The 25,699-nt window shown below is 37.4% G+C and overlaps 2 protein-coding genes across 5 annotated transcripts; one reads left to right on the plus strand and one right to left on the minus strand.

Moving 5' to 3' along the window:
* Positions 1–288: 288 nt before the first annotated feature.
* Positions 289–12,508, minus strand: LOC103718191 (cleavage and polyadenylation specificity factor subunit 6). Of its 2 annotated transcripts, XR_005514917.1 has the most exons (3): positions 12,259–12,508; positions 9,817–11,900; positions 289–1,922 (listed from the first exon to the last, which is right to left on the minus strand). XR_005514917.1 is itself a non-coding variant. In XM_039133798.1 (2 exons), the coding sequence occupies exon 2, from the start codon at positions 11,842–11,844 to the stop codon at positions 9,952–9,954; it is 1,893 nt and encodes a 630-aa protein (XP_038989726.1). In that variant the 5' UTR covers positions 11,845–11,900; positions 12,259–12,508; the 3' UTR covers positions 9,579–9,951. The 2 variants fall into 2 exon arrangements, 1 of the variants encoding a protein (XP_038989726.1); XM_039133798.1 differs by lacking the exon at positions 289–1,922 and having other exon boundaries at positions 9,579–11,900.
* An 892-nt stretch (positions 12,509–13,400) lies between these two features.
* LOC120113078 (mitochondrial inner membrane protease ATP23-like) lies at positions 13,401–24,941 on the plus strand. Of its 3 annotated transcripts, none has more exons than XM_039133800.1 (5): positions 13,401–13,723; positions 13,910–14,034; positions 22,208–22,345; positions 22,492–22,575; positions 23,047–24,155. In XM_039133800.1, exons 1-5 carry the CDS (start codon positions 13,603–13,605, stop codon positions 23,137–23,139), a joined length of 561 nt encoding a protein of 186 aa, XP_038989728.1. In that variant the 5' UTR covers positions 13,401–13,602; the 3' UTR covers positions 23,140–24,155. The 3 variants fall into 3 exon arrangements, with proteins under 3 accessions (XP_038989728.1, XP_038989729.1, XP_038989727.1); XM_039133801.1 differs by lacking the exon at positions 23,047–24,155 and adding an exon at positions 24,162–24,532 and having other exon boundaries at positions 13,403–13,723; XM_039133799.1 differs by lacking the exon at positions 23,047–24,155 and adding an exon at positions 24,539–24,941 and having other exon boundaries at positions 13,414–13,723.
* The last annotated feature ends 758 nt before the right edge of the window (positions 24,942–25,699 follow it).

Raw genomic sequence — 25,699 nt, forward strand, 5'->3', positions numbered from 1 at the left:
TCAAGTATTATGTATCACTTCCTATGTACCCAATATTGACAACATCTGAGAACAATAAGCGAAATACCATGACCATATAACCACAACATATGGCTACCTCTGTGCCACATACAAATAAGAGCACAACCATATCATTCAGGGAATAAAGAATCCACTTCCCCCACAAGAATGGGACATCTATGGATATTCAAATGAGACAACCATCATAGGGCCTACAAAGGATACAGCACATATGGATCCAACATACAGTACAGACATGAACATGAGTAATAACACAGCAATATTACATGACCTCAAATGACGGATGGTCAAATAACATTTTCAGCAACAACATGAGTACATCAAGGGGCAATAAAATCCCTTCTACAAAAATAAATAAAAAAAGAGGAGGGGATGGCAGCACAATAAGATCAAAATACAAGAGCTAAGGATTGTTCAATCGCAAAACACTGAGCTCCCTTCGTAACCAAGAACAGAAACATGGCAAAGGGACAGCAATACCTCGAAAACCCAAAAAATGATGCAGCTGTAACAAAAGCAGACTATATACATTTAAGTCTTCAAATCAAAGATGCACAGTATATGGATCACGCAGCAGACTGCAAAGGACTTCAATAATCAATGATGAATCTGCTGGTCAGGAAACTTCCTCGAAACCAGCTACGTTTGGATGAACAAATGCACTTCGACCTCCAATCATTAATTAACTTGATTCAGAAACTACGCCGATGAAGCTTGACAAGAGCTTGCAACTTGCTATTAATACATTCAAATACCCACTCTTACACCCACCCCCCACATACAAGAAAAAAAAGGACCAAGAACCAACATGACTGCATTACCTTTTACAACACTATTTATCCTAATACAATCCCAAGGATCTTCCAGATTGATACAGAGCATAATACAACATATAGGACAAAGAAAGAAACATCATCTTGACAAGCATTCATAATAAAAGGTTCGAATACACAGATACCCAAAAGGAAGTAGACCCATGTAACGGCTGGATGTTGCATTTTCTTGCAGCCAAAATCTTTTAGAATTTCATATTCAAAAGTTTTTGATATTGAACGTCACGCAAAGTACAAAACAGATAATGCATATCCATTTCAAAAAAAAATCCAATGGCATGGTTTAACAAAAACCAAGTGTTTTTTTTTGCTACATCAAGTGTTTCAAATGTTAAAAAATCAATTAGAAGCAATTTTAATACATGAGCAAGTGCAAATCACTTGGAAGGGGGGAGGATAATAAAAAATAAAAAATAAAAGCTTATCTGCAATTACAAATCATAGGGTATTCTCCCTGTTACACTGTATTATGAGCAAGAACTTGCTTGACAAATGATGTTTGGTTGAGGGTCAAATATACAAAAAAATTTCAGAAATGGACCCTAATCAACATAGAAATAGAAGAGTTGAGTAGTGGAAAAACCACCAAACAAGCCAAATGTCAGCCACATGCTCCCATAGTGGCATCCAGGTGACTCCTACCTGATGTACAATGCAACTGGGATTTGCATATAGAACTCCAGACACAACTAAATACCCAAAATCCCAAAATGATACAACTCCAAACCCAGATTTTTTTCATACTATGCTGGTTACAAAATTTTACATAATTTACAATTTGAGCATGTAGAGAAACTATCTTCCAAGAATACAAATGCAGTCATGGCTGAAATGTCATGAGGTTTTGAATACAACTAGAAGCCACATATCCTAGTGACACAAGCTATGCCTACAGGAATGAATGTTGTCTCCTCAGCCCGTGCTCCAAATAGCAACAATAAAATTAGAAACCATCCACCTTATGTAGCTATTGAATACACCAACATGTATTTAATTTCATCTAGGACTGATTTAATAAGCTCCATTAGCAGTCAAGTATCAAATTTGACCAGTGGTGTCTTCCTTGAACTGATGATAAAAGGAAAAACCATGTCAAAACTTGAAACAGAATTGACCTTGAAAGAAGGGAAAAATAAAAAGCCTATTATATGATTTGATGATGAAACATCTCTGCCATTACACTGAAAAACATTGTCAAAACCTACGCTAAGAAGCAATCAACAACATCTGGATAATAACATTTGATATACATGCCTTCTGGCCATCTATGCAATTCATGGATTATTCTACATGCACCAGACAATTGATGTGGTAAATCCCCTATAAACAGAAAAAAATGGCTTCCAACCTATAAATTCTACATCTTTAGGCAACTAATATAATTTTGAAAAGCCCAAAGGAAAATTCCACTTATAAGAACATTAAATTGTTACTGCAACAGTTAATCCAAGTAAAACCTAACAACTGATAATTTAAATGGCTGACTCTCCAAGGACTGAAAAGAGGATATGGAATTAATTTGGCCCAGGCACAATATTGGTACTTATTATCTTCCAATGGAAGTAACGAATAACTCAGCTGAAACTAATCAAACAATACACCGTGTGTCCTAAGCTAACCACCACTAATAAACATTAATACACCAAGACATAAGTTCATCAACAAACTGCAATTCTGAAGAATTTGGATGCATCCTGGTCATTTAGACAAATACCTACTGAGCATCAAAGTGTACATGTCTCAGAAGCAGGGACCTTTATACTAAAGGTGCTATTGGAAACCCACACCAGAAACTCGGAAGTAGGAATATTAAGGGATCATGCTTCCTAGTCTTAGGGAACATGAGGTTCCCAGCTTTGATTCCTTGCAGTAAACAGGACCTGAGATACAAAACCATAACCTACCAATTTCACCTATACATCTGGTTTCTAAGTCTTTCCAATTCAAAATAAACCAAAAGATTTCTGGGATTTCATCACTTAAGTTTCAAAAAAAAGATCTTATCACAAATCAATTAGGTAGGTCAAATAATTCAATTAGGAAATGGATCCCGATCTTCAAGAAATAAAAGCAGTGAATGAAAATTCAATTCTAATAAGATAGGAATATATATTATGTACAACCATGGAAACAAATTACTTCAAACTATCAATTGAAAATATATAGAATATTGGATATTCGTGGTGCGTGTAAAATCAGAACTGCTAGGAGCCTCAAATAATTGGTCACTTTTGCAATGGGTTATACCTTTTATGAAAATAAAAATCATATTTTTATGTTTTTAAACAATCTAGTTCTTACGATCACCGTTTGCCCATTTTAAAAGAGGATCTTTTTTCAGACTCAAGGAGATGAAAACAGTTATTCTATCATTCCATGCTAACTTCAAGAAGCTGAATTGAAAAAACAAAAATTGTTAAACACTGTAAAATTACATCCTTCCAATTGAAAAGATGAGATCATAAACCTCAATTACTTTGGAAGCACCCCATGTTTCTCCATCTTTTACTAATCATTTTATTACAATTCAAGAAGTTTCTGAGGAGAGGTGATTGAGCATGTGAAAACATAGCTAGGTGTGCGTGTCCATACCATATGGCATATACCATGCCAGACCAACATGTGGTAACTGGCAAGGCTGCATGCCAGTGTATGTTGCCAATTTTTGCTAGTCTCTGCCAAGAACTAGCACAGCACAGCACAGCATAACATGCACTATGCCAGTGGCGGGCAAAGACAATACTAGTTCATGGCCCTTAAAACCTTGTACCAATGTTAAATGAAAGAGGACAATCCCAAGCTAACTTTAATACAACATGTGAGAAAGATTCCAAAAATCCTCCAATTACACCAGAAAAAGCCCTTAGAAGGAACTAGCGATGAAGAGGCTTTAGTTATAGTTCTTGTTTTCCTTGAGATATCAGTGCTACAAGAAAAGAGTAGGCAAAGGATAACCAAAAAGAAGAGGCTATGGTTTGATTGGTCTCAAAGCTCCCCCCCCCCCCCCCCCCCCTCCTCTCTACACACACACAACATCTCTCATATTTAGGCAATGACATGCACCCCACCTCTCTCAGACATAAATAAAATGGATTTGCCCATGCATATTACTCTTGCTCCAATAGCCAATATAATGTCTACTAAACCACAATACAACATTTTCGAGCCCATAGTAAAAATACAAATATGACGATAATATTCCTTAAGATCAAATATTGAAATTTCAGCTGAAATTAATCAGTATTCACTGAAACTAAGCGATTTTTTTTTTTATCTCGGCCAGTTTTAGCTAGTGTCGATTATGTTTTGCTAGTATTAGCAGTTTCAGCCAAAACCAGCAAAAGTTGCTGAAACTATTCAATGCGAAATTTTACTTCTATCTGGGAACAAATAGAAGGCCTTTTCTCATTTTACAGAATCTTGCGAGGCAACAAAGGGCTGTTGATGTCACCTCAGTGTCACCCACTTGTTTCTTGTTTGAAAGTTAGCTAGTGGAAGATGCGATGGACATTATTCATCCCTCTCCCACCCTAAGGACAAGTTGTTGAACACCTCTATCTCTTTCAACTCTGATCCCTGACAGCAATCTGAAGGAATAAACAAAGCTAGAAATAGTGTGACACAATGTAAGACCAGAGATTAGTTTAACAAGAGCACACACAAGAACATGGTCACATTAGCCTACTTCTGGTGACAGTTATGTTGGCAGTGCAACAATTGCAGGCTCAAGTGAAGGCGATGGTGCTCTAATTCGATCTTGAATTTCATTACTCAACATATCAGGAGACATAAATATTGAGAGCATCAGTCTTACATCTTGAGGCATGAGAGAAGCACATGCGGAACATACATATGCAAGCCACGTGAGACACCACAATGCACCCGATCCTAATGACCATTTGAGCCAAAGCCACGTATATTCCAAGTTGGCCTCTCTAGGAAGTTCAGAAAGTTGCTATAGCGCTCACAAAAGGTGCATACTTGGAACTTTCATGACTTACCAAGTGCAGCCACACAATTGCAGCAAGAGTACATGTTGCCCTATGATGACATGATAACATCCATGTTCAGGTAGTGAGCTCTCTCATGACTATTCTCAACCCCGTGAATGTTCTCACCCATGTCATGATAATGATGGCAATAACCATCATTATTTGTGTGATCTACCTCACAGCACTATGTGGTACTAATTTGGTAGACGTAACTAATTTTGTACTCTTGCACATTTTTCAGTTTGTACTGCCTGCCCATGGTACAATTCCTAACTCAAAAGGACTAGAGTGCTAAGCTGCCTTCCCGGCTGCACCACTGTAATGAATGGCTCAAACGAATAGGAGATAAGAGAGCCCTTTCTCCTTCTATTTCCGAAGGCTAAGAAGTTAGTGCTGGAGAAAGAGCACTTGAAACATAATTAGGCAATTTCTGATACTCATCCTCAATAGATCGATATATTTATGTGATATAATTAATGCATTTAGCTTCATATAGTTTAGTTTCATCCTGATATACCTGACTTAAATTATCATCCTAGACCAAAATATAACAAAATGATGTGAAATAACTTGCCTTGATTTCTTTTATTAATCTCCTAATATTTTCTATTTTTTCTTGGATTTTGTTCTAGATTTTTTGAGCCAAACTTTGAAACTCCGAGCAAAACAACTAAAACCATGGAAACAACCAAATCCGACATGTTTATCAAGAGGATCAAAACCAAAAGTGAAACCAAGATCGAGTTTTAAAACCCATGTATCTTCCACGAGCAACATAATCAACAAACTAGTGTTGAGACTTGAGAATATATATGAGGATTGGTCAAAAAGCTCACTAATTGATTACATATCTTACATAGAAGTAACTATTTCATCCAACTCTCTTTCAACATGATAATCAACCTCTCCATGCCTAATCCACTCAAAGAATTGGATCATTGACTCAGCAAATAGTTGCCAACAATCATAGAACATCATTGTTAGTTCATACAAATCCTTGAAGCATACACTTTGCAATATGAGCATGACCCTTAGTCACTATGTCAAATCTTGTAATCACACTTTATTTTTCAATTTTCAATGTTGGTAGATTGCCTTCAATGAAGATACAATACCTGACTGTTGATCTCATATTTAAGGGAGTATCTTAATAAAACGTCCTAGGTTAAAACCTCATGCAACTATGTTTACACCTCCACTATGTTTACATCTACAATTACATTATCCAAAGAGAAACGTATATGAAAATCAATTTCAACTTGTCCATATTCTCTAAGCATTTCTTAGTCACATTGGCATGTGTCTATATCGCTATTTCCAAACTCTTGCAATAAGATTCCTAACATTCAATGGCCATCTAATTCAACTTTAAATCATTCAAATTTCTAGATAACATTGACACACTACATGAACAACGAAGAATATTTGTTAAAGTACGCTTCCTGGTACATATTTTTGTCATTGTTGTTGCTGCTAAAACAGACAGATGAAGTATAAAACCAAAACGATGGGAATAGAGGTGAGTTTAAATTAAGGAAAATTATTTTGTTTGTCAGCATGTCTCGCAAAGGCCAAAAAATGCTCCACCAAGGAAGGAATCAAGAATCTAAAATGAAGGCTAAACAAAGAGGAGCTGAAGAACATGACCTTGAGGCATGTTGTAAGAAAAAAGAGATTTGAAAATGCAATTTACCTGATAATCTTCCAACCACTTTTGACTACAAGTTGGAGAGAAAGATATTAAAAACAGGATGACCATTGTCAAACTATTGTATGAAACTGAAGGAAACTATTGAAGATCGATTTGGCAAAAGGACAAGAACACCAAAGACATGTCACAAATCCGTGACACATGCCTCCTGTCAGAAATGAAAAAATCAAGCATCCAGCCATATGGAAGGACAACAGCCACATGAACGACAAGAAAAAAACCCCTTTTTACATCTAATGAAACAGTCAGACGAACCAATAGTCCAGTATAAATCTCTGGAAACCTGATCCATGGGATAGTTGGTGGGTTCTTAATGAAGATAAGCAGCAAGTATCATCTACCTACAGCACAGCAAGCATTAAATTCATTCGCTTGATAAAGTCATAACTTTATGGAAATTTCGACAATATGGGAAAAAAGATCTCTTTAAGTTTGGTTTCAGCAGCGTCAAGATAGCACTGTTGGTGCACAAAAGACCAGCATATTAAGGTAATGCCCTGATTGACCTTGGGTGAAAAAGGCAAACGTACAAAATTGTGCCGACAATAAGGATGATAGGAGTGGATTTTCTAAACACGGGGTTGCATATTTTTAGTAGAACTTTAAAAACTATGAGGCATGAACAAATGAAAAAGATATGGATATAACACAATACAGATACATAGATATGGCAATCTTTTAAAAGAAAAGGATGCAGTACAGCTTGTATACAGTTATAGTTAAATATATCCTTCTTATAGTTTAACACATATGTATAAGAACATCCATAAAGCATAATGGATTAGCACAAAAATTCATAAGATCAAAGTCCATTCTTCATACAATAACTTCAACATCAAAAAACACCATCAATCAGTAAGCACTCAAATCCATCCACTCTTGTACAGAAACATCAACATCATAAACTCTACGTCTAACCACCCATAATTAAGAAAACAACCTTCACCCTGGAAGAAGGAGGAGGAAAAGGAGGAGGAGGAGGAGGAGGAAACCAAGAAGAAAATTCGTTTCCCTCATCCTTTTAAAGAAACCCCTCAAGCAGCCCGTGCATCAAGGAAGTATGTGGAATCTTTTTTTATTTCTAAAAAGGATATTTAAATTAAGCATATCCTAACCATATAACCCAGCATGTAACTTGAAATATTCTTGCTTCCTTGTCAAAAAAAAAAAAAAAACTTGATAAAATTGTCTCCTATGCACATAGTACAAAGCATGTTAGGATAAAGAAACAGTAAAATGCAAATTAATTTTTTCATTGATAGTATAAATAATAAAGTACAACTCCAAAAGTCACCAATGCAACATAAATCTCAACTTATTGCTAAAAGAAAAAAAGGTAGGTATATATATATATATATATATATATATCAACTTATTTGATTGTTCTGTGGGAACCCATAGAACATTCAAATAAGGTCGGTCCTAACTCGATGATTGGGGGCCTAGGACCAATGATTCGAGCCGTTGGATGTGATCAACTATCTTTAAATTGTTTACTGTCAATAGACCATATGCTTCGGCAATCCTTAGCCTATACATCTAGTGAGCAAAAATATACATTATTTTTATTATTTAAATTGTCCATTATTGATCACTGGATGCACGAATGATATATAGGGTAAGGATCTTCAAATCACACAATTTTCAATAGTAAGCAGTTAGGGATATTAAATCACATCCAATGGCTCAAATCATTAGTACTTGGCCCCCAATCATAAGGTCAGGACCTACCTTATGTGGGTTGTTGTGTGAGCGCCTATATATTAGCTCTACCCATATATATACACACATATATGTACCTACATATATATATATATATATATATATATATATATATATATATATATATATATATATACACACACATATGTACACAATTTAAAAACAAAATTTAATCTTACATATACACACAAAAAATTTAAAAACATAATTTTAAAAGAGAATTTAATCTTACATATTTCTAGTCATAGTTGACAATAGACATTCTGCAGCAAGAAATGTCAACAAGGAAAGATCAAGCTGCATTTTACTTGTTTCTTAAAGCAATCCATTACTATCTATATAATCTCATAAGTACCATTTAAGGAAATGGAAAAAATACATAAACAAGATAAATAGTATCAAACCAAAAATATCACTAATTTCCACAGCATACTGATAAACTACAGAAACCAAACAAAACCACTGTGACAATAAAATAAGAAACTATAAATCTACGAGCAATTACTCTGCAAATATTCTCATAGACAAGACCTAATGTTAGACACATCAGGTTTCCCTGGAATATTTGACCCACAGGAAAAAAAATGCCAGCTAAGCAATTTCTCGGATGTACATATATGCAAACTCTGGGCATGTATTAATACCAATGCAAGGCAAAACAGAAAATTGGTCCTTCAGTGGTCCTCTAAAATTTTAATGACAAGAACAAAGGCTAAGCTGTCCCGGAAACATCTAAGTCATAACATGGCAGTAATCTTCTTCAAGAATACAGCACAACAGGGTATTGGATGCCTAAAAAGGTTTAATCATTATGTTAAACAGGCAATAAAAAGAACACATCGAAAGTTAAAAAGATGAAATGCTTTCCAGTTATTCCAACAATTAATTGTAGAATGAACACAAACATAAGTTAAATCAGTAATAGCAGAAAACCATAACAAAATAAACCAAACAATCTATGCAGACATGCACATGAAAACATATTATAGAACAATGTCAGCACAGATACATATCTGTACGGATGCATGTGTCAGTACAGATACATATTCAAGGATTCAGGTAATAAACAATCAGTTTTGTCTGATGTAAATCTTTCACCAATTCGCAATTAAAAAAATATCTAACAGTATAAAAACAGTTGATTGTCAGAAACCATCATGAATAACTACCAAGTTGAACTTAAAATAGTTTAACTTCATGCTACAGCATGAGTGTACAAAGTGGACCTGACGGTTCACCTGAGTATGGAAGAAAATAAGTAAAGAAAGGTAATTGTATCATCACACATTCACGACACCATTAGTAAAAGGATATTATAAACACCAAGTCATGTGTTTTATATAGTAATTATTCAAGATAAAAGAACTCTGGCAAAGTCGTAGCCAGTTACGGCCAACCTCTGGAAGGTTCAAAAGGCTAAGAAATACTATTAATTGTCTTACGCACATGGATGTTAATTGTTGCAGCGAAGAATGTTCTGATATAAGCAAACATAAAAGTAGACAGTCTTCCTTCTATACCACTATCATTAACTTACTTTTCATCCCAGGGGCTAGCCTGCATGCGGTACCAACCATTAGCAGCGAGAGTAGTGGCAAGCAGCAGTCAGCACCCAAGATTGACCCCAGGAATATGAAACCAGTTGCCGTCATCAGTTCTTTGAAAACATCCTTCAATCCGAAGGTAGGCGACGTCTTTTTCCATAGTCCGCATCCCTAGAGTGAGACCTGTAATATTCTTCTTGCACCGTCCGTGACTTGTTTCGAGACCTGGAAGAAGAATGCCCTCCATCCCAGTCACCTTCGTTATCCCAATCTCTATCCCTCTGCCTATGGTCCATATACCTGTCTTTCTCCTCCCTGTATCGTTCCTTATCAGACCTGTCCCGCTCTTTTTCCCTCTCATCACGATACCTCCTCTCAGAGCTCCCTGACCAGTCCCGCTCTGAACCTCTTTCCTTCTCTCGAGATGCATTTGATCTCTCAACTCTCTCATTGTTCACCTCCCCATAGCCATAGTCAGCAGCAACATCATCACCACCATAACTTGATTCCCTTGTCCTTCTTCCATGATCCTCCCCTGTCCACCCACCTATGCCCATATCAGTCCACATCCCTGCAGAATGCCCTTCCATCCCATTGCCACCCATCATTCCCATTGCATTTCCAGACATCCCACGGCCAAAGAAAGCTGGGTTAACATGAGGTGCCACTCCGGGAAGGCCAACACTGCTCACTGCTTGGAAAGGAGGCATCATCCCAGGAAAAGCAGGACCAGAAAAGCCTCCATAAGGGCCGCCTCCACCCATGTATGTCGGGTCAAATGCTGCACCCATCATTCCCTGCGGGTGCATCATCCCTCCTGCAGGCCCATATGGGCCACCAGTGGCCCCAGTCCCAAATCCACCACCAGGCCCCCCCATTCCTTTTGCACCCATAGCTCCCCTTCCCCTCATGGGCCCAGCATTGCCTTGACCCCTGTTGGGCGGTCCCTGTCCACCTCGACCACCCCATCCACCACCTCTACCCATCCCACTATTCATCTGCCTCCTTCCCTGTTGCTGAGGTTGTGCTTGAGATTGTCTGCTCGTATAAGCTGCACCCATCTGCTTCAAAATCTGAGGAGAAGCATATTCCACCACACAAGTTCGCCCATTAAAAGCATGACCATACATTCCTTCCTTACAGGCAGCTGCAGCTGTAGCATCATAGAACTCAACCTGACAGTAACCCTTCGACTTCCCACTAGCTCTCTCTTCAAAGAACTTGATCTCCTTCACCCTCCCATACTGCGACATCACACTCTCAAGCTGAGCATCAGTTGTCCACCAGTGCAGGTCCCCCACAACGAGCATGGCTGCGCCATCATTACCCACCAATCCCATTCCTGACCTTGAATTATCATTCATCACCACATGGTATGCGGCAGTTGTTACTGCCTGATTCACAGGCACCGGCTGGGGGTTCCTGACACCACTTCTCGCCGAATCTGATGTTAGTGACAAAGGCCCACCAGCATACTTGGGATCCATACCAGGTTTTGGTGGCGAAGGTGCTGCAGAATTTCCATGAAACCCAGCATTCCCTACATTACTCTCTTGGACAGTCTCTGGAGCCTTACTTCCTTGATGAGAAAACCCTTCAGGAAAATCACCACTCCCCTCTTCCAATCCCTTTCTAGCAAGCAACCCACCAGACTTCTGCTCAGTTTCCAGGGGCCCATAAGCAGGCTTCAGCTCCTTCCCTTCCTCCCCAAGTCCTGCGATGCTCACACTGGCCTGGCCTCCCATCTGGGGAGTGGCTGAACCAGGGCCATCTGTCTTCTGGTTAAGTAATCCACCATTGCTGAGAGAAACAGGTGGCTCGCGCCTTTGCTGCATGGTCTGCATGAAATCCTCACCAATGTTGACATCATTATAGAGATCATCATACTCATCATCCTCCCCCATCATCTCCTCCTCTGCAATTGCCGGGATCGCTCCTCCACTTCCCTGGTACTGCAATTTCTGGCTTCCCCCATACTCCTCATCCCCATAATCCAACTGCTCTTCCATCATAGGATCCATAAACACTATACCGTCCAGCAAAAATCAACTGGTAAACGAAATCTCCGAAACCCTACCTGATAATACCCAATAATTTTTTCCTTTTAATCGAGAGTTCAACGGAATTAACAGTATATCCACTATTTCAGATATAATAAATCCATCTAGCTAACAACATCTCATATGTACAGCATAACCAAAACAATAATTGGCCAAAAAGCAAAAGAAAACAGCTAAATAAGTTTAAAAATAATACCACAAACATTAAAGGAAAGAAATCGAGTAACATAAGCGAAAACAATAGCATTCAGACTAATAATACAACAAAATCGACACAATAAAATTGCAGGAGAAAAAGGCCAAGAAGGTAGTCGATTGATTTGAGATTTCTAAAGTTAGAACAATCATGGGTGGGGCATGATGGGAATCATATACCTATTGAAGTTCTTGATGAAAAATTGCCTCTCTCTCTCTCTCTCGTCTCTATCTTTCTTCTTCTTTTTTTCCCTATTTTTCGTCTTCTTGCCTTCTTGTTTTTCTTTTCTCGAGAGATGGCCGGATCCGTCCGGCGGCGGGCGGCGGCCGACGCACAGATTTGGGGTTTAGCGGATGCCGCTGTCTCGCCTTCTTTTTCCCTTTTTTCTCTTTTGACTTGGAAGGGGAATGGAGAGAAGAGAGGTTGGAAGGTCCGATGGCTCCACCCCACCCGTTTTTATATCCTCTAGGGTTATGAATCAACCGGTTTTGTTGGACCGGTCCGAGTCCAAGATCCAACCAAATCAAACCAAACCTGAACCCGCTTCATCAGTTCCACTCATGAGACATTAATTTTTTATTTATTTATTATTAGAAAGGGTTCATGGGCAACAATATTCTTAATTCTCCAAATTCTAACAAAGAGATTTTATTTGCAACTTAAACTTGTGACTACATACCATTAGCAAGTTTTGGGATATATGAACTTTGGATTCACATGAATGACATGTTTATTTCTCAAAGAGATTTTTAAGCTTTCATGCTATTGTTGCCTGTAAAAGAAGAAAACATCTCCAATCTTTTTTGGGCAACTTTGCCGAAATTATCGTACTTAAAATTGTCCAATATTGTCCTATTAAACAACTTTAGTTAATGATTTGTTTTTGTAGCGCAAAGCTAATAAACAAGAAAATGATTAAAAAGTACAAATTTCATATGCATTTTTGGATGGAAAAGTGTCTACACACACGATGTTGCTTGAAGATAACAAGCAAATAGATAAATAAGCATGCAGATAAATAAAATAAAAATAAAAATATAAGTGCAGCCCCTGATATGAAGGCAATCTGTGATGCTATCTTTTTAGGAGATCAAACCTCTCAAGTCATAATATAAACTCATAATACTTTTGCATACAGATAAAAACTTTGGACCACCAATCTCTAGTCATCAATGGGCTCATAAAGATATTTCAGACATAAAAAAGAAAAAGCTCTACATCTCTAACTCTTTGACTACCTCTCTTAGACAAAATACCATATAAGTAGGGGCCGAAAGTTGATAATACCGCTTATATATATGAGAAGTATGTATTAAAAAAACCGCAGCGCGGTTCCTTCCTAGTTTTTAATTATTTTTCGGTCACACGTGTCCCAGGCTTGCCTGCAACCTGCGCGGCGCGAGCTAAACTCGCCCTCCACAGAAAAACCCTGAAAAATCTTGAAGAAACAAAACAGCAAAAAAAAAAAAAACACTTTCTTTTCTCTTTCCTCTCGCGGCCGCCGGAGAGAGCCTGACGCAGTGATGGAGGGCGAGGCCGCGGCCGTGCCCATCGTCTCCGCGAGCACCAGCGACGAGACCAACAACCCCAACGCCGGCATGTCCCAGGAGGAGTGCACAGATAGGATCCGCGAGGGCCTCAAACGTACAACTCCTCTCTCTCTCTCTCTCTCTCTCTCTCTCTCTCTCTCTCTCTCTCTCTCTCTCTCTCTCTCTCTCTCTCTCTCTCTTATTCTTGTCCATCGATGTTTGAAGCATAGATTAGATGCTAGCATTTCGACAAATAATTTATATGCATTGGTGCTGGTTTTCTTTTTTTTTTTATATATAGATCCGACGGTGAGGTTTCTCCGGGAGCAGATGGAGAAAGCTGGCTGCCCCGTCTGGATGCGGCTTCTCCTGGCGATCAACTGCAGAGACCAAGGCTCTGCCGGCGGTTATGCTAGCAAGCGTGGGGTATTTACGTTTTCCCTCTTTCGTTATCCTTCCTTTGTTCCTTCATTGTCAATTTGTTGAATTTTCTCGTTCTATTGATAGTTTTGAGGGAACCGATTTTTGAACATTTTATGAAGAGGGGTTGGCCATTATGGGTGGGAAGCTGGTAGAATTCGTGCTTCGATTATAGTGGATGAAGGTTACCTAATTCATGTTCATCGAAGCATAAGACTTGATGTTGGATTGTTGTTGAAACAATGATCTTAGTATTGCAAACTTCTATCTTTTCATGTACCGAAGATGCAATGGTGGATCTGACATTGTTCTGGCATGGATGGCATGTACATAAGGCAAGCAGTTTTTGGTTCTTGTTTAACATAATAAAATTAGTGTTATTTTTATTTGTGCTTCTAATCGACTTCCAGTGGGAAGTTTAGTCAAGATGTGGAATGCATTTTTTTTTTTTAATTGAAGTCTAAGATACAGTTTATCAAAAGAGAAAAAGGCTCCCTTGTTATTTCTTTAGAATATTCCAAGTTAAGGATTTAGGGGCATTACTATGGGGAAGAAGAGTAGCTTTGGATGAACAGGAGTTGTAGTGGATGAGGGAAAAATTTTTGATGACGTTATCTTCACCAACTTAATTGTATTCTGCACATGATTACATATTTGAGGAACTAACAAGGGAACTGGATATCAGCTAACCAATCAGATCCTTAAATGATGAATTCTTCATGTCAGATGCATACATAACCTGATATGCTTATCTTAATTTGTTATATGTCTGAAAAATATATATTCTTATTTTTTGGAGAGTTAAAGTTATTTCATTATTATCCCCCATATCTTTTACCGTAGCTTCCCTTATTTATTGGCCATATTGATTTTTTTAATTCACATCGTCTACTTAAAAATCACCTCTGCTGATCAAAATGAAGATTCACTGGTAATTCTAGATGATAATGGATTAAACTAGCAACCATGTAGAAGCCTCTAGTGCCCAGATCCAGAAAAAATTGGCCAGTTGAAAACTCTGTCCCTCACTGCTATTTCTATTCAAAATCAAGCCTAACTTCACAATTTGCCAAGATATGTATAATTTCTTTTATTTTGTCTTTCTCCTCATCTTATCCTTCTCTTTGTTTATCTTCTTGCCCTTTTTCTATATGCTTTCTTTACATAACTTAATCATATATCTACTCTTCCCAAATACTTTCTTTCAATCAAAAAACTCATCTGACCTAAGAGAAGGAACATTGGCATGGAGTTGAAAATTTCAGATGTGACCTGGAATCATAGCTAATTATGGGCCGGGCTTGGGCATAGAAAATGTCAAATTTTACATAAGCCCAACCCGAAGCTCGATTAAAAATGAATAGAGTTTAGGCCCGAGGCCCAGCCCATGATCAACTTTGGCTGGAATTTACCACTCTTTTTTTTTTTTGTTTGTTTTCATTATTTCTGCATCTTTTTTTGAAGGTGCAGCCTACTCAAAAACTAGAAGGTTTAGATCATTTCAAAGCAGACTTCATATTTTGATACTTTTAAAATGCCTCTTGGGTAATTTAAATGTTGAAACTTGGTGAACCATCATAATAAAAAACAGATTTGTTGTTGTATAATATTTTCCTTTTTTGCTTGGTGCTCTTGCTTGTATATTGCTCTTGGTAACAATGTCACTTTAGGGTACCTGGTCTTCATGCTGTTCTGTGCTGCTCGTTTTTAGTTCAATTAGCGTCAAAGCAAGAAACACCTAAGACTACAGTTTCTTTCTAGGATATTGGTCCATGCTTCTAAGTCATAAATTGTTACGATATCCTAATGTGGTAGGTTCGTACTTCTTGTATATTTAGCCAAATTGCTGCCAACCAAAGTGCTCAATGGTCAATTGTTGCACAATTTTTTGTGATCACTTCACATGATTTTATCATGATTAAAGGTTGAGATAGTCTGCTAATAAAGGTGGCACGATTCATCTCATGCGGAAAAACAGAATTCTTTTCATTTTGCTTGCTATCTTTTGCAAGATTGTTTGGTTTGCACGGGTTTCCTTGTTAGTAGTTTTGTCAAATCTTGATATTAAGTTTTAGACTATTCTTTGTACCTTATGATAGAAGCTGGACCTTTTTAGGAAAAAAAAATGCATCTATTGTCTATAGAATCTAGCTATATAGTGGTTAACAAAAGAGCCTAAGGATTCGCTAGGGTGTTTTGGGAAAGTTGACATTGCTATGTGATAAATGTGTGAAGGGAGTGCTGACATGGTGCACAAGGAAGTCACTGATTCCCAAGGTATTTGCATGCCTTCAATACCTCATTGAAGATGTAGCTATCTTAAAGGTTCTCTAGGCTATCTAAGCTAGCAAAAGACATTATGCAAGCAAGCAAATGTTTGTAATGAAGAAAATGATTTTGTTTTGGCATTTTAGTTCGGGAAGCAATTCAAAGCATATGCTTATTCTTTTATGGGTTAACATAGTCCAAAACACAGTCTTATTATTACATTGTAATCTAGGAAGAAATTCAAATGAGTAAAGCATCATAATTTTAGATTGAAAAATATAGGATCATGCAAAGTGATCCATAGGATTAATCGATAAATTTCAAGACTTAAAGCTTATTGCATGCTTCCCTTTTATGGGGTCTATTTTGTTAAAAACTTACTATTTGCGAGCTGGATCTTATGATATAGATCGAAGTGGCTTCAATTGATCTAGATCTCATCCTTAGACCAGAATCAATTTGTACCATAGGATCTAGATTGATATCATGGACAACACAGTGCATGGATCATAAGAACCACATTGGTTATGCTATTTACATATGAAATCATGTAGAAGCCTTTATAATTTATTTGGCTACATGGCTTATAAATTAATTATCAATAATAACTAATTATTGAGGAGTAAAATTAGCAAATTTATAGTTGGGTTCATGGAGTAAGGAGGAAAATAACATATTTTACAACCATATGTTTAAATCTTATCCTTGTTGTTTATAAAACAACTACCTAAAAGGATAATTGATTGATATATTTTATATAAACATCTTGAATAAGTAGACAAAAATGTTTGTTTCATTATACGTTCTATTTATAGGCTTATGATGGTGGAAACTGGACATTTTATATGTACGACCTTTCATTCTCCATTTGTCTACTCTATAGTTGACTTAAGTTTTGATTTTTGAATTTCTTTTATGTGATAAAAAGTTTCGAAAGGAATCAAGAAAAATCTTATGATCTACGATTTGATACATGATTTGTTCTGATCTAGCTCCCATCTATGATTTATTGTTTGATTCCTATCTTAATAGCATACATGGGATGCCAATTATGATTAGCTTGATGATTAACGACAGTTGATAAGTTGTATTTGTGGTCTTGCTAGCAAGGCTTTAGTTTTATGTGGATATTAATGATGTGAGAGAAGTCAACTTGAAAGTGGTTGGGGAAGCATGCAAGCAAGTTGAATGTACTAACAAGGTTGCATCTTTGAATCCACTTTGATGTTCTAAAGACTGACATATCATGTAACTTGAAAAGTTCAACACTTTTTTATGACTATACTTTTTTAAATCTCAAGGTACAACTACTATAGTTGATCAAATATAGGTGAAGTAGCAATTGTATTACGCCTTACTTAAACCATCATATGTCGAATAGAGCACTACTAAAACTGTATGATGAACTTTTGATCGTAGATAAAATCTAGCATATCTACAATCTTAGATCTTAGATAAAAACTGTATGACAAACTTTAACATAGTTTATCATACCCAACGAAACACCTTTATGAGTTACAAACAGTAGGGCATTACTGCGCTAAGTTGTTGGTTTGTCACTGCTGCATCAGCAAACCCCAGACCCAGAAAGGCACTCCAAAAACTAATTCCTTTTCAAAATGCCCACTCCAATCATCACCAGCCACTCTGAAAAGGTTTGATGATAATTGAAGCTATGCAACTAAATTATTTTGCGACAATTAAAAGAATTTAAGTTTATGTTGTAAGCAAATGGCTTTTAGGACATAGCGCATAAATCAAAGTCAGCAGAATGTTCAAGTGAAGAGTTAATGAAAGAAAATGGTAATGACATATCAAATTAAGGACTGAGATACTATAAAAGGATTTGAACACATAAATTTATATAAAAAAATCAGTAAATTCACGTAGATCACATTTTCTTTAAAGTTCATTTATTCCTTCAAGACCCTATAAATTGTCGCTGCTAATACATACTAGACTGTATGTATCCTCAATGGTAAATTGCATGACGCTACATATATCCTGGAGGTCCACATATAACACTTGCCTAAGCATCCATAAATGTCCTTATCAATAATTTGGATGAGGCTGCATATATCATCTAACCAGAGTGTTAGATATGTACTTATTGATAACTTGAACAGGGCCTAATGTACCACTCGACTGAAGGTCCACATATACTACCTTGCTAAAGGCTCAGATATATTTCAAATATGGTATTGTTTTTCAATGTAAAAGAATTGTGCAAATTCCATATGGAACATTTATTAGAAAGCTCAAATGGAACAAAACAGATATAGAAGAAGTTTTAAAAAGAATGTATGTATGAGCTCAAAAATATCAAGTTAAAAAGCTTTATGATTTCATAATTTTCATTAGAAAAACACAAGTCAAACATTTTTCAGAACTAATGTAAAAACAAATTTCTAAAGAAAAATAAGGTGGGATATTTGTTAGATTTCATAGTACTTATAAAAAATTGAAGCATGTTGTAGAAACTCAAAATTTTTGAAATGACATTGAGATTTAAAAGTAGGGTTGAAGATATGGTTTTTAACTTATTCAATATAGCACTAATATTGCTGTCAGTAGTTACAAATATGATCGAGGATTGTTGTGCTAGTACCGAGGTCCCATACCGGTTTTCCAGCAGCATGTTCAATACACCTCCGTGACATTCTATATCAACACAGCAAAAAAGGCGGGGGAGAGGGAGAACGGAAGAGAGGAAAAGAGGGGGAGGGAGGGAGAGGGAGGAAGGGAGGGAGAAGACCAGTGGAGCGCGGCTTGACACGATAGAAAGGGTGGGGAAGAGGGAGAATAGGAGAGAGAAAGAGAGAGGGGGAGGAGGGAGAGAGGAAGGGAGGGCAGCGACCGGCCGACGAAGGGCAACAGAGGGGTGGAGGAGGGGCTCCGCCCTCCGGTTCCCTTGATTTGTTCGAAATAAAAAAGGGTGATTCATCCGAAATAAAAAAGGGCCCCTTTTGGAACCTCTATTTGGAACGAAATAGAGAACCGAAGGGCAGAGGCCACCGCTCCGGCCTCCGCCACCCTCCCTGGCCTTCCATCGGCTCCTCCATCCTCCTCTTTCTCTCTCTTTTTTTCTCTTTCTTTTTCCCTCTCCTTCGCCAGTTTCTCAATTTGAAGGATGGAACCGTCCCGGTCTACCATTGGCATGGTATGCTGAACCGGCCCGTACCGGCCGGTTCAGTTTGTACCGAACTGGTCCGGTTTGGTTGGTGGAAAATGGTTTCGGCCCCGTCGGAGCTGAGCGGTAAATCCATTGTACCGGTGCGAACCGATTTGTACCAATACAAGCCCAATACCAGGCGAACCGGGCCTCGCACTGGGGCAGCACGTTTGCGCACTGGGAACCGTGCCCATGCGCGGTTCCTGCGCATGATTCCGCCCATGCAGGGCAGCGCACCCACACGGATGCCACAAAGTGGCATTTAAGCCACTCTGTGGCTTCTAACGTGGGTGCGCACGCTCGCGAACTCTTTTTTCCTTCTGCGGTGCCCCTCTGTTCGCCGGTCCGATACCGGTACCGTACCGGTCCGGTAGGCGACCGGTACCCCTACCGCATACCTTGGTCATTGGTAAGCTTGATACACCCTAAGCCGAATAGATTTGGACGGTTCCGCCAACGCTGGTCATATGATACATATGTAACGTTTTTTTTTTTTTGTTCATATAAACTGAACTTGCCAAAAATCCAAAGCAAGTTGATATTTAGATATTTATGACAAGTTTTTCCCATGTAAGTAAGATTTGGGCTAAGATAAAACGAAGATACCATGTTAATAGATACATTTTATCGCATCAACCGATATATGCTTTTCTAGATAATAATGTTGAAAACAAATTTATGAATTCATTGATATCTTATAATAGCTGAGATGATAGCACTACTCTTGGTTTTTCAGTCTAGACAGAAACATGCTTTTTATTAATTATTCTTTTACTTGTTTTCTTAAGGAGTGCTAGAAAGGCTTACAACATGATAATATATTTATCTTTCCATCATGTGGATAAAATTTTGTATAATCATCTTATCAAGAAACCAATAAGAAGAGACATGTTAGAATTACATTAGAAAGATATAAAGATATTGATATGATAATGCATGTCATCTTCTTTCCTTCATGTGAACAAGGATTTTTTTAGTCAATTCATCTTATGGATAAAGGAATGTAAAGTAAATTGTGGGATAAAATATAAGCAATGACATACATAGAAAATAAATACATATGCGCATGCATATATACATACATGCGTGCGTGCATGCATATGGTATATGTATAATTACATACATAAATACATATTTCTAAGTGTTTAAACATACATGCATACATATGTATGTTTGGTATATATATGTATACATTTGTATAAACAGTTAGAAAATATATAAATATGTTGAATGATACTAAGTTGATTTTAAAAAGTTTTTGCTGGAAAAAGCTCGCATGCATTTTATTAAGGAAAAAAGAAGAGGACTTGTCACAAACTCATACTTTACTGAAATTATTAAGAAACTTAATATTTATCCTGCTTCACACTAAATGATTGATACGTGAACTGTTACTACTTACTAGTTGCACCTACTGTCCTTCTAAAAGATACCAGAAGTCTATGTGAGATATCGAAATTGCAAGACTTCTTGGTTGGACAGAGAATCCTTGAAGGCAAGAATTGATAGAGGGAAGTTGGTACATTTTTAGGTTACAAACATTGAGCCAAGGAACAGTAAAAATCTCTTAGCATGTTTTTACTGAAGTAGAAAATGTTGGCCTAGTTTATGTTAAGGCTTTCAGCACCAATGGATACGAGGCATACTGTATCAACGCCGTAGACTACTAGGATAGTAGATGGGCTCAATATGACCCTGTATAGACGCATGGTATACAGCTGCTATCTTGACTTGGATAGCATACCATAGGACTGAAAGTGGATAAAATCTGAGCGATTCAGATATGGAGATAGAAATTTTTTCGGATAAGGATATAAATACTGATTCTAAGTTTTTATTTGAAATTGGACTTGGACCAGATATTGAGTTTATCAGACTCCGAGATTCGGCTTCCGATATCTGGATATTTAAAAAGTTTTCAGATGGATATCCATATATTTAATATGCTAGTAAAAGAGCAATCTTTTTTTTTTTGGAGGTGCATGGATGTTTGCCTAACATTGATATTAATGAGCTTACATTCTTGGTGACCAAGAAGAAGGCTTTTAATTTATAAATTTTCCATGCAAGGTAGCTGACCTTTAAAAAAATATATATGCCCACATTTTATAATCTGATAATTGTCATTGTTAAATTTTGCTCAAAAATCCAATTGTATCGGTTATTTAATCTGATTTATATGCATATCCATTTGACATGGATATAAATATGATTAATATCTTATTGCATCTGTATCCATTTAGACAAATAGGTATTCTAATTATAGCATCCATTTAATATTCATATTCGTATTCATATTCAAAACTGTTGAATAAATATTGATACAGATTTTGATATACCAATAACTGATCTGTTAAAGTCCTAGTGTACCTTGTGCTTGTATAAGGGCATACTGGACCAACCTGACCCGTATAGGTAAGGTACGTGTACAAGGTTCAGTACTGAGACAGAAAATCTTGGCTTTACCTGCTTTGTTTTTCTTTGGTCACACTGATAGGGTGACAATATTCATGTGCTTGTGTTGCAACTGCTAACTTGTATTGTGTGTTCTGTTAGTTTCTATTAGTAGATTCATAGTTTTTCTATTTGAAAAATTAAGTAGTTCTAACTGGTAATTATTGTCTATAATTGTTTAAAAATCAGAATTAAGAATGGTATCATTGTTTAAGTTTCTCTGTAATACTTTGTTCTAATGGTGAGCATCTTAAATGGACTAACCCTCCTGTTCTTTTATTTCAGATAACTATTTGTTGTAATCATATGACTTTCCAAGATGAGATCAATCAAGTTTTGATTCATGAGCTAATCCATGCTTGTGATGATTGCCGTGCAAAGAACATGGACTGGAAAAATTGTGCTCACCATGCTTGCTCTGAGGTCCACGAAATTCATACGTGTTCTGGAATTTAATTGACAATTGATTTTGTTACTTGCTAAGATTAAGTGCAAGGAGCAATGCCTTAAATAATTTTAAATTGAAGTGTTTTGAGGTTGTTCATATATTCTCTTACTTATTCATCCAGATTCGAGCTAATCATCTTAGCGGGGATTGCCATTACAAACGAGAATTGCTGCGAGGATTTATGAAAATACGAGGTCATGAACAAGTGAGTTTTTCATTATTCTAGAACTTAGAATATCACCATACTTTGTGCCTAACTTTGTCATATCACCATACTTTGTGCATAACTTTGTCATATCACCATAGATTGTGTTAATTTGGACCTCTTAGAACTACAATAGGGATAACAGATAAAGAAATACTCATGATAATGGCTGATCTGTTACTTAAAAGCATGTTGTATTCTTCTGCCCGTCCCTCGGAGCCTTCAGGAAAGAGTTACTATTAGAGCAGATATTTCTCTCTGAGAAAAGAATATGACCGTAACTGTAATTAGTGAGCATAATCCCAGCTTTTTGGGTTGGTATGATTTTTTTTTATTCAACTATTTATCCCTAGCAAGGATATATCCAATGTCAACATAAGTCTTTTCAACGCAATGGCTTGTATGAATGAAAACTGGGTAATCATTTTATACTTTTGACCTACTTCGTATCTTGTTTTTAATAAATTGCAGGCCCTCAATAAATTGATCCTTCAGAACCTGAATCTGGTCCAACCTGAAAGAAGTCAATCCAAGCTAATTTATGTTGGGTTTTGTGCAGTTTGACTTGTATAAAATTGGATCAGACCTACTAATTCAACTGACTCTTCTGTCTTTGCTTTTTAATAAAAGAGAGATTCACCAGCATGATTAGAGATAATTTAATGATCCGTTCCAACATGACATGATCCATGTTTTAAGTCATTAGGTTTGGCCCTAGAATTAGTGATGTTTATCAATCATGACTGATTGGTGTTAAGCAAATCCAGAACCATTCTGATTCATCTGCACCCTTCTGTGTATGACTTCAAATTCTGTATTGCTTTCTTTTCATGATGCGAAATATCTCATTGTTGTAATTATTACTACCTTCAAAAATTAACACAATTGTAAAAGATATCTTAGTTATATGTTGCAATTGTAAGAGCCTAAACAACTAGCCTTGAGGCATCTATCATGGTCTGACTTTGAATCGTATTTAAGGGTTATGTCCTACATGATTTCATACATTAGAAATTTGTTTTGAGTACTAAATAGACATAGAAGTGAACTAGCTGGAACGCTCAATTTCTGATTTCAAAACTGATTATACTTTGATCTAGATATTGCTAATTGATGTATGCCTGTTGATAAGCTCTTAAAAGTTTTCTCTTGTTTTTGGGTCATCATACCATTAAAGTGGACAGGAAGAGAGCTTGTGCCTGCTGTTGTTGGGTACTTATCTTGGAGTTTAGTTTACATGTACATGCACCTTGTCTAAGTTTTCTACAATCTGCCCCACTTCTTTCTCGAACAATGTATTATGCCTTAAAAAATACCCCACTCCTTTCTTGAACTTTATATTATGTCTAAGTTCAGATAGGTGTTGCAACTTAAGAAAATAGATGTCTCAGCACTATGTTGTTGAGCATGGAAACTAAGGGCCTATTTGGATGGTTGTGTGTCTTGTCTATTGGATAAATCCTTTCTTGTTAAAAGTTTAAAGGGTCATTGGATGTGAGAGGAGTCGCAACAGAGAAGTCCCCAATCACAGAATCCTCAAAAATCAGGTCTTTAGAGTTGTAATTTACAGTATCCTATTTTTTCAGGACTTGCAACTCTCAAGATCCTACATGGTGATGTTTTCTTCTCTCCCTACCCCTACTTGATTCCTCACTTTCAGTCCACGTGGTTTATCCTTGAACTAGATATGCAGGCATCCAAACTGGCTTCAGGTGTTGTGGTGAACTGAAAACCGCTTTGTCAATTGTACCTGTTCCAGCGGGGAGGTCCATCTTTGTTTATCATGTTTTCAGTCTTCACTTTCATTTTTTGATAAACTACCAAGTTCCAATACAACATGTCAATAGAGCATTTCTGGTCATCCAAATTCTCTCTCTTGCTTTCTATTTTCAGCACCACTTCTATAATGGTTCTTCTAATTGTATTCTACTTACTGTCGTCTTCTGTTGCGGGGCATCTGAAGGAATGTGTGCAAAGGCGTGCTCTGAAGTCTGTCCAGAAAAATCCACACTGCTCAGATGCAGCTGCAAGAGATGCCATTGGGGCTGTCTGGGATATCTGTTACAATGATACCTTTCCATTTGAAAGAGCTCCATAAAACCTTGAAATAGTTTGCCGACATTTCCCCCAGGGAAGCACAGGGGTAGCTGCCTTCTCATGCCAATGAGATCCCCTCCATTTTTGGATTTTTATGTTGTAACAATCACCTTTCATTTAATTTTATGCCTGTTTTCTTTTTTTGCTTTACAGGCGGTGATGTTTAATTTCATGTAAACCATTTGCCAATAAAATTGTTTTATTGGATTGATGCTATTGTAATGCTGAAAATTAGGTTATGGGATTAGAAAGCAAAACTATTTTTGTGACATAGATGTGTCAGACAAACAGCAAGCATCTCTAATTAATCCTATAAATGGCCATGTCAAATCAGAAACCATGGATCTTCATGATGATGTCCTCTGATAGCTGTAGGCCATGTTAAATTTTTAATCAAAATGGTGCTGCTATTTAGAGTGGTTAAGGCAGGACCAACAACTATTTATGAAACCAGTGTTACAGCTTTTATGGTATTATTGTCCGATTTGTTGGATGACAGGAGCATTTGGCTCTGAAGTTATTGCCAATGTAGGAAGGCTCTGGCCGGTTAATGCAAAAGCTGATTGCGAGGATCTGTTTAATGTCTATCTTGTGCGACTCAGAATCCATTACAATTTTCTTGTTGGAACTGAAGACACTACTCCCTCTTCTTTGTTGGCTCAGTTCTAGGTCTTGCATGGCTCCATCTGTTTTGACTAGGCCATATTTTGATTTGAAATTTGATGGGGGCGATGAGCTTCCCAAACCTGCTAGGCCTCAGCGAGTCCGTAGGCCGAACCTATATTACCTGGTCGCCATCAGCCATGACTTTGATAGCCACCTCGACAGCCAAGGACTTGACAACTCCGCGCCTGGTTTGCAGGAGAAAACGGAGGAGTCTACCACGATGAAGCGGGAAGTAGGAGGGCTCTCGACGAGGGGCCATGTATGTGGCTCCGCTGATAGCCACGTCTTGAAGACGGAGGAGGAAGAACCATGTCGCGGAGATAGAGGAGGAAGAACCACCATGCATGCTCTCCGAAGCACG

This window comes from Phoenix dactylifera, chromosome 14, assembly GCF_009389715.1.
Source record: "Phoenix dactylifera cultivar Barhee BC4 chromosome 14, palm_55x_up_171113_PBpolish2nd_filt_p, whole genome shotgun sequence".
NCBI lineage: Eukaryota > Viridiplantae > Streptophyta > Magnoliopsida > Arecales > Arecaceae > Phoenix > Phoenix dactylifera.